At 41.4% G+C, this 9261-nt stretch overlaps 1 protein-coding gene across 1 annotated transcript in view; it reads left to right on the top strand.

Annotated features, from left to right (window-relative positions):
- LOC103725892 (aldo-keto reductase family 1 member C15) overlaps positions 1-5890 on the top strand; it is a 27374-nt gene extending 21484 nt beyond the window's left edge. Inside the window, exons 8-9 of the mRNA XM_008823235.3 lie at positions 2841-2923; positions 5683-5890. Of these exons, the coding sequence (XP_008821457.1) occupies positions 2841-2923; positions 5683-5725 (126 nt within the window). The 3' untranslated portion in view covers positions 5726-5890. The remainder of the gene's footprint in view (positions 1-2840; positions 2924-5682) is intronic.
- The last annotated feature ends 3371 nt before the right edge of the window (positions 5891-9261 follow it).

Raw genomic sequence — 9261 nt, 5'->3', positions numbered from 1 at the left:
AAAGAGGAAGAACCCAATAGAGGGATGCTTTTGGAAGCCCTTGTCAAGAAACTCCAATGGACTTTCATATGAACATTTGACAATTGCCCTGTTCTGACTTTTTTCTAGTTCCCTGTCTAGAACTTGTAATGCCAATTACTCTTGCCTTTACTTCTCCTTCATGTTCACTAGTCAAGGACTTTCTTTTCCCTACAGATAAGAGTTATGCAATTTGGGAGTCTTTTAGATAAACACACTGAAGGGGTACCCCCAATTACCTCACCCTGTGCCCCTATTCAGCATGGAAGAAGCCAGAGCGGTCTGCTTCCCGATTCCCTATCGGTAAGCTGGGTAACCTCTTCAGAGGATGGTGTGATAGGAATACAAGGTAGGAATTGACTAGGCAGTTAGTATAAAAAGACCCCAACGAAAAGTAGCCAGTTTCTTGCCTAAAAGTCAAAATGTCCTTGGGCCTCTTAGTAATATACTCTGTTCCAAAGGCCAAAAATGTCAAAAGTATTTGGGAGCTTGTATCTAATCCTTAAAAGAATTTAGGGTTACCTCTTCAGAGGGGGAATGTTGGAGGGGAGGAAGTAGGCATGGATTTGATCAAAATGCCTTATATACATGTATGAAATTCTCAAGAAAGTTTTTGTAAAAGTTAAAAAAAAAATCACTGATTAGAATGATTCCTTAAACCATTTCCCGTACATGTTCTAGTTAGTCCCTCAGATCAACTATTGGGTTTCAATTTATTTTGTTTTAATAAGAATTATACAAATTTCTTAATATTTATTTATTTAGCATGCAAATGTGTATAGGCATGCACATGACACAGTGTACATGTGGGGGTCAGAACACAACTTGTGTGAGGTGGTTCTCTCTTTCCACCGTGTGTGTTTCAGGGATTGACTCAAGTTGTCAGGTTTGGCAACAAGCACCTTTACCTACTGAGCTATCTCTATAGGCCTGAATCTCATAAGTCTTTTATGAGCAGTATGGTACATATCTTTAACCTCAGCACTTGGGAGGTGGAGGTGGGAGAATCAGAAGTTCAAGGTTATCCTAGGCTACATATCATGTTTGAGGACAGCTTGGGCTATATGAGATTCTGTCTCCAATGAACAAAAAACAAAACAAACAAATTAAAAGTCCATATAATCTCTTTTCCTTTTTAAAAATACAGCTAAAAATTTCATCATGAGTTTAATATTTATAAAAGGCAACAGAGGTAACAGTTTATTAAAAACTTTGTAGCTGTTAATAGATGCCTTGTAGATGTTAAGAGATATCCCCATGACAACCATATAACTTCCAGAGCATTTTTAAGATGAGCGTCTGGTAGATAAATAGAAAGATGCATAGTGTCTTAGTTTCTTTTCCCATTTCTGTGATAAAATACCCTTATGAAAGCAACCCAGAAAAGAAAGGATTCATTCTGATTCAAAATTCAAGGGTGCAGTCCATGATGTCAGGAAGTCAGAAGGGTAAGAGCCTGAGAGAGCTGGTTATATGCCATCCAAAGTAAACAGGAGCAGAGAGAGAAGAATGCACGCCCAGTTTGCCTTATCACTTTATACAGCCCAGGATACCCTTCCCAGGAAATCGTCCCATCCATAATTAAGACAACTTTCCCTTGTCAATTGGCATAACCAGAGTCATGCCCAGAGGCCCATCTCCATGGTGAGTCTAGATTCTAAGAAGCTGACAATTAATAATAACCAATACAGACAAATTGAATGAATAAATGAACAGATATGTATATATAGAAATAGGGAAATAGCACATATATTTCTTGCCATGTATATGTGTGTATATGTGTATGTGTGTATGCACACACATATCTATTCTATATAATAGGTGGTAGATAGCTGGATAGGGCCCTGAAGTCTTTCTTGGTGTGTGTGTGGGTATGTATGGTGTACGTGTTGTGGTGTTTGTCCTACACTGGTTTGTGCCAGGCATTCTACTTTTCACTCTGTGTCTAGCCTTGAGACAGAGTATCTCACTGAACTGCCTGATACTGATACCAGCAAAGTCCAGCAATCCTCCAGTTTCTGTCATGCCACAGTGCTGGAGTTATGTGGGTCCTGAGGATTTAAACTTAGGCTCTCAGGCTTGTGCAGCAAGCACTCTTACCCCGTGCTGTCTCCCAAGTCTAGGACCCTGAATTTTTGGTGAAATTTTCTTCCCATGAAATACTGAACTCAACACATTTTTACTGAAGATCTCTGCACTTTTCTATTAAATTACTTTCTGTCAGAGGCGCCATATAGTAAAATAAAAATAATGCTGGATTTGAGTAATAGAGATTTATTCAAATAGGAGAAATATTCTATCATTTGATCAGTGCATCTCAATCAGAAAGGTATCTTTTGATAAGGAAAAATAAACAGAGATGATGTTTGAGGACCATGAGATGATCACACAGAACTGTTGGTGACAGACACTTTGTCCTCAAGTCAGCAAAGACTGGCTTTGGTTCAAACTCTGGGGAACGGTGAAGGCAGAAAAACTCAGCAAGTCTTGGAGAATAAATCATCAACTATCTGATCTAGGTTGCCCAAATGTCCTTTCATTTGAAAGTAAACATTTATTTTGGGATTTGGGGTTATTTTTCTTTTCCTGCCTTGCTTAGAGTTGGGATTGACGAGTTGCATGTGTTTCTTCATGAAATGCAAAGGAATGGGATAGGAGAGGTGGCAGAACTCAGCCAAGTGTTCTTGGACCCAGAATACCCGGAAGCCGGTGCTGACAAAGACACATCCCTTTAAGCATTTTCGTTGCTGTCCCCCTCCTTCTCCCCGGGAGAGGGAAGCTTCCCAGGTGCAAGCTTCAATGTGACCTGTCCTTCCTTCTAGGCATTCGACTTTGAATTGACCCCAGAGGACATGAAAGCAATTGATGGCCTCAACAGAAATTTCCGATATACTAAAATGGAATTGTAAGTGACTCTTCTAGACTGCTTCATGGGCTGTTTACATTTTGTAGCATGCAACTGAGCCATGAAGATGTTCTGCATGGCCAGGAGAAAGATCTGTGATAACTATACTTTTGGTTTTGAATGACCAAGTTTAAGTATATAATAAGTCAAAGTAAAAGAATAAATAGCAAAAGATAGATAGTTAGACAGCAGAACACCATCAACTCGTGTGCTCAAAAATCATCCAGCAGAAATTGACTGGGGAAGCCCCTTTAAGGCAGTCAGGTAGAGTTACCAGTAGAGAGATTCCCAGCCACAGCAGAGAGTCCTCTAGGTTGAGGGTTCCAAGTAAATGAACAGCAAATAGCAGAAAGGCAGCATCATCAGATCAGGGCCTGACAACTATTCAGTAGAAACTAATTGGGGAAGTTAAGGCATTCAGCTAGCGTTCTCAATAGAGAGAGTCCTGGGGACAGCAGAGTGTCCCTCAAGCGAGGTTTCCAAGTAATAGAACAAATAGAAGATAGCAATAACATCATCAAATCAGATGCTTCCAACATGAAGAGACACCCCTCTGCCCCGGCCCTTAAGGACAATAGCACTCTGCTCACTAATAGTTAACAGGCTCCTGGCACTTGGCTCACTAAGAGTTAACAGACTTCTTTGGGCTTTGATGATGTGGAGGCTTGCGAGGGAGAAGTCTGCTCCCAGTATGCTGTGAGCAGACTGATAAGATAGCTGTTTCCAGAATGCTGGGAAACAGGTTATTATTATACTTCTCCCATGTTTGCAACATCAATGGAGGTCTGTTACTGGGCCAGGGGCCGCAGCCTTGGGCGAGCTGCCCTTGCTTTCCTGCCATCACGATGGGAAGAGTCCTGTGTTTTGCACTGTTTGAGCACTTGTCATATGCAAACCATGTGTGAACTTCAAATGCTGAGCTTCCAATAAAGCCTCTCAGGAGGGCAGGGCAAGCGTGCTTGAGTGGACAAATGTTGAGGGTTCTGTGCTCTAATTTTAGTTTTTTGGAACGGATGCTATGGTGGACTTGTACACCAACATCCAGCAGAAACTGGCTGGGGAAGTTGAGGCAGTCAGCTGGAATTCCTGATTGAGCTTTTTATCCACAGACAACCTTTCCATGACTGAACTGGCATCTCTTTCCCACTGCAGGCATTTTACATTATTGGTCCTTATGGCTGCTCCCAATGCTGCAGTGTTTGATACTCTTTTGTTATCTTCCCTCCCTGTCCAGAGTAGGGAGGGGAAGGCCACCCCCAGATGGGGCGCCTTGGAGGATGCTTTGAGACAAAAAAGCGTAGGACTGAAATGGGGGGTGGCTACAACTCTGCTTTAAGCCAGCTTCTCTGTGAGCTCCAACACCACATGACAATTCACCACCGTAATGTTCATTACAGAAGACATACCTGATCTTCAGCACAGGTCTATGGCAGGAGCTTTCCTATAGACCCCAGAAGAGAGGTTTCCTCTTGAGCTCATGATAGAATTGTAGTGAGATCTAGAACCAACCCATTTCAAAATGAGCCAAATCTGGGTCTTACCTCAGTTGGTACAGTGCTCATCCAGAATGCACAAAGCCCTGTATTTGGTCTCTTCTACCACATAAACCTGGGTGTAGTGGCATATGCCTCTTGGTTGAAGCAGGAGGATGAGAAATTCAGGATCATCTTTTATTACACAGTGTGTTCAAGGCCAACATGGGATGCATGGCACCATGTTTCAAAAGACAAAAACAAAAACAAAAAGCAGCAAAGTTTGCATTACTCTGAATTGACTATTTTATGACCTTATGACCTGTTCCTGGAGTCCTGTACTCAGGGTCCACCTACCCAACAGACATGGGGCAGATTACCATGACTTGTGATATATTAAGGGGTCCATGTTCACTTTGATGCATGTTAAAATCTAAAGAAAAAGAAAAATTATTCAATAATAATAAATATATAATAGCACACCCACCTGTTCTAACTCTGTCTACACTAAAGCAGCATAACGTGTACTTTTAATAATCTTTATGGAAGATGGACTCTCCAAGGTGATTTGTGTAAGCCCTAGGAAAATCTTAGTCTGCCCGACTTCCATGTCCTCCTCTCTGTGTCTAATGCCATTTCCTGAGACACCTCATTGTTTCCGAACCTTTGTCTTTCTTTCCCTGTCACCATCCCTGTTTCCTTAGCTCTGTAATCTCACAAATTTTAATGTAGGAAATCATGGAATCAAGTGAGCAAGATGGCTCAGCAGGTAAGGGTGCTTATGATGCAAGGCTGGTGACCCTAGTTCAGTCCCCAGAGCACTCATAAAGGTGGAAGGAGAGCATGGATCCACAAAGCTGTCCTTTGACTTCAACATGCATACCTTGACACCCGATCACACACTCACAAATCTATTACATTTAGCAAGACAGAATCCTCTGAATTTCCTCTGGGTCTTCAAGTCAAGACTACTCCTCAAATGTAACTTTTATTTTTGAGGCAGGGTCTCCCTGTAGCTCCAGCTGACCTGGAACTCACTATGGAGACTAGATTGGCCTCCATCTCACAGAGATCTGCCTGTCTCTGCTTCCCCAGTTCTGGGACTAAAGGCATGTGCCACCATGCCTGACTCAGACGTCATTTTGTTCATCAAGAGTGGTCCAGTAGTGTAGAAACTTCCTAGAATATATACATCTGCATATATAAAAAGAGTTTGAGTGGAGTTACCTTATGACGGGGTGGAAAAAAGTATGGATAGTGAAGAAACGAATTTCTCTTCTCTTTCAGTGGGGTTGATCACCCTTACTACCCGTATTCAGAAGAATATTGAGCATGAGCTGTGGCTGTTTCTGCCGGTTTCCTTCCTCCCAGCAGTGACTCTCTGTCTTGGTGGTGGCTAGGAGGCAGTCTTCCTACTTTGAGTTTTTTTTTCTTCTTGCATTGTCACTGAAAAACACAGTGAAGATATTTGATTTTCCTGATGATTAAAAAAAAATACAAATTGCAGAGAATTTATAAAATAAAAAGGATCATTTGATGCATTTTTCTTGGCTGTTAATAATTTTTTTCATGTGCATTCTTATTTACAAAATTAAAATCAATTCCAACACATGGATTATATGCTTTTTAAATATATTTTCTTCAAGTTATTAAATGGTCAATAAATTCAATAATTTCAGTGTACTTTTCTGGTTGTAAATAAATGAATTTTATAACCTATTTGATTTCTTTAAATTTTTTTTTTGATTTATGGGGCTAGAGAGATAGCTCAGTGGTGAAGAGCACTGGCTGTTCTTGCAGAGGACCTGGGTTCGATTCCCAGCACCTATACGGAGGCTATGAATCGACCTTAACTCCAGTTAAGGGAATTCGATGCCCTCTTCTGACCTCCTCGGCATTGCACGACATACTTGCACTCACATACATGCAGGTGATACACTCATACACATAAAAAATAAAAATAATAAATGAAAAATTTCTTTTTGAATTTTTTTATGTGAATGAGTGTTTTGCCTGCTTGTATGTAAGTGTACTACATGTATGCATTGGCAAGAGCAGCCAGAAGAGGGCATCCTATCCTCTAGTACTGGAGTTACAGATGGTTGTTGGCTGCCATGTGTGTGCCAGGAACTGAACCTGCTTCCTCTGCTTATAAGAGCAGCCAGTACTTTTAACCACCAAGCTATCTCTCCAATCCCTAACTTATTTAATTTCTTAATTATTCTTCCAGAGTTATTTGAGGGGGTTTCAACTGGGGGATTGCCCAGATCAGATTAGCCTATGGAGAACTGTCTTGATTGTTGATTGATGTGGAGGGCCCAGGCCACTGTGGGTGGCACCATCTCTAGCCAGGTGGTTCTAGGTTGCATGAGAAAGATGGCAGAGTAGGAGCCAGAGGTAGCAAGTCAGTACGTGTTCCTCCATGGTTCTTGCCTCCTGCTTCCTGCTTTGAGTTCCTGTCCTGAATCCCTCAACCTTTTCCTCTGCCACATTGGTTTTTGGTCATGGTATTGATCACAGTAACTGAAAGGAAAGTCGGGCAGTTATCAGAGCAGGTGTTGACATTTTAATTACTTGGTAGTACCCTTCATTCCTTTATTTTTCTAGTAAAACTTTGCTGAATATCTTTCCTAGGTATTATTTTATCATAAATTAGGAACATTAGATTAAGCTTACATGAAAATGTTTTGAGTATATAAATCTACTGAGGAAGTAGGCTACAAACCAAAGAAAACCAGCAGCATTCAGTTAGAAAGAGGGTGGAGGTGGTGGGAAGAACACTTAGCAACTGAGAACATTCGGTTAAGAGCACTTACTACAGAGGACCCAAGTTCAGGTCACGGCGCTGATGTCCGGAGGCTCACAGCCACCTGTAACTCTAGCTCCAGGAGATCCTACATCCTCTTCTGTCCTCTGTGGGCACTGCACTGTGATGCACCTATTCCCACATAAGCACACATGCATACACATATAAAAAAATAAAAATGAATCTTCCCAAAGGGCAAATATCTACTGGAAGGCAATTCTAATTGACCTCTTAATTTTCTTTTGAAATTTTGTACTTATTTTTTTTCTTCAGTTTTTTCTTATCTACTTATTTATGGCTTGTTGCATTTCTTTACATGTTATAAGCAGAAGACAGACTGTCTTCCATTCTACATTATTTGTTCAAATATTTTGTATAGTGAATGGTCTTGGCATGCAGAGACAATAGCTGTCTCCAAGGAACTGTAAGATGTGTCCAATAAAATGAACAACAAAAGTCTCTCTAGTCAAAGGGAAGCCGTGCTTACTGTCTATTACAAGTAATTTGGGCTCCCAATACTCGAAGCGTTTTTTTTTCATTCCTCAACCTACTGAATATCCAAGTAATCATTAAATCCCTTCGCTCCATGCTCTGGAAATTAGAGTTTCAGGAACCAGCATAAAAACATCAGTACTTTGACTACAGATATTGTCTTGAATAATAAACTGTCGTTCATCTCCGACTCAGAAGTTTCAGCATCTCTACCACAACGCACAAAAACATATCAAGCTAATTTATTTATTTTTTAATTCACGTCAGATTAAAATCCCAGATCTTTTTTATGCTTGGCAGTGGCTTGGAGAAAAACTCAGGAATAAAGGGCATGTGGAGGAGTGGGAGCATTAGATACGATTTCCTTTTTTAAAATGTAATATTTGTATTAATTATTTGAGAATTCATATATGTATGTAATGTATTTTGATCATATCCACCCCCATTACTCCCTCTAACTCCTCCTATGTCCACCCCCACCTCGGTCATACTTCCAACTTCATGTCCTCTTTTCTAAGGAAAATTTTTTTGTAATCCACTGAGTCCAGTTTGTGCTGCCCATATACACATACATGGATATGGAGCCATCCACTCAGCATGGTCTTCTTACCAGGGACCACAACACTTAGAGAAAACTGACTCTACCTCTCCCAGCAGCTCCTCACCTAGGGATGGGGACTGGGAGCTCCTCCCCCTCCAAGGGGCCATTTTCAATAAGATGGGCATTTCTGCTGAAAACTGACTAATAGGAGTGATTATAATTACCAGACCCTAGATACTGAATGCCCCATCTTTCACCTCACATGTCGAGTGGGAAACCACATCTATGACATTATGTTTTTAAGGCTGATATCATCCTGTCTTATGTTGCCCATGACTCAATAATTTCTTTTATTCCCTTAGACTATACCCAGGATGTACTGTCATCACCTTCCCCTGTTTGTGCAGGAAGGTCATGCATCCAATGTCTTTTTCTTGTTGGAATGCCTCTCTTTACTCAGGCAAGTTCGTTCTGAGTACACAGCTCAGTTTTATATCCTATTGCCCAGACCAAAGGCCACCCAACTGATAGTCTGCTTACGACTCCACTGTGTATGTGTTACTCTCAGGGCTTGTAGTATGTTCTTCAGTCCCTCAGCTGTCTTAAGGCATCCCTATTCTCATGTGGCAGAGCCCATTCATCAAGGAGGTGAGCCAGTCCATGTGATACAGAAGAAGATGGCCATGCTGGGATCTCCCCTGTGGACACCCTGTGTTTAGAGGAGGCAGTGTTAGTTGCATGTCTGTTCACCCATTACAGGGACAATGCAGCTGCTTCTGCAGCTAAAGGCCTACCATTCATACCACCAAGGGATTGATGACATGTTGCTATCACCTCCAAGGGTGCTCCGCTCAGTTTCACGTCCCATCACTCACAGCAGAGACAATGAGAATTATTACTTTAGTTTGTTTTCTCTTCTCCGAGTGGGATGGAAGATGGAGCCTTGACGCTGGTCACCAAGATCCTCACGTAAAAGCAGAAGAGAATCCTTCTCAACTGGTGTGCCAATGTTGGCATTGAAATACAG

This window comes from Nannospalax galili, unplaced genomic scaffold (assembly GCF_000622305.1).
Source record: "Nannospalax galili isolate Female #2095 unplaced genomic scaffold, S.galili_v1.0 scaffold989, whole genome shotgun sequence".
NCBI lineage: Eukaryota > Metazoa > Chordata > Mammalia > Rodentia > Spalacidae > Nannospalax > Nannospalax galili.
This window is presented reverse-complemented; position numbering and strand designations above follow the sequence as displayed.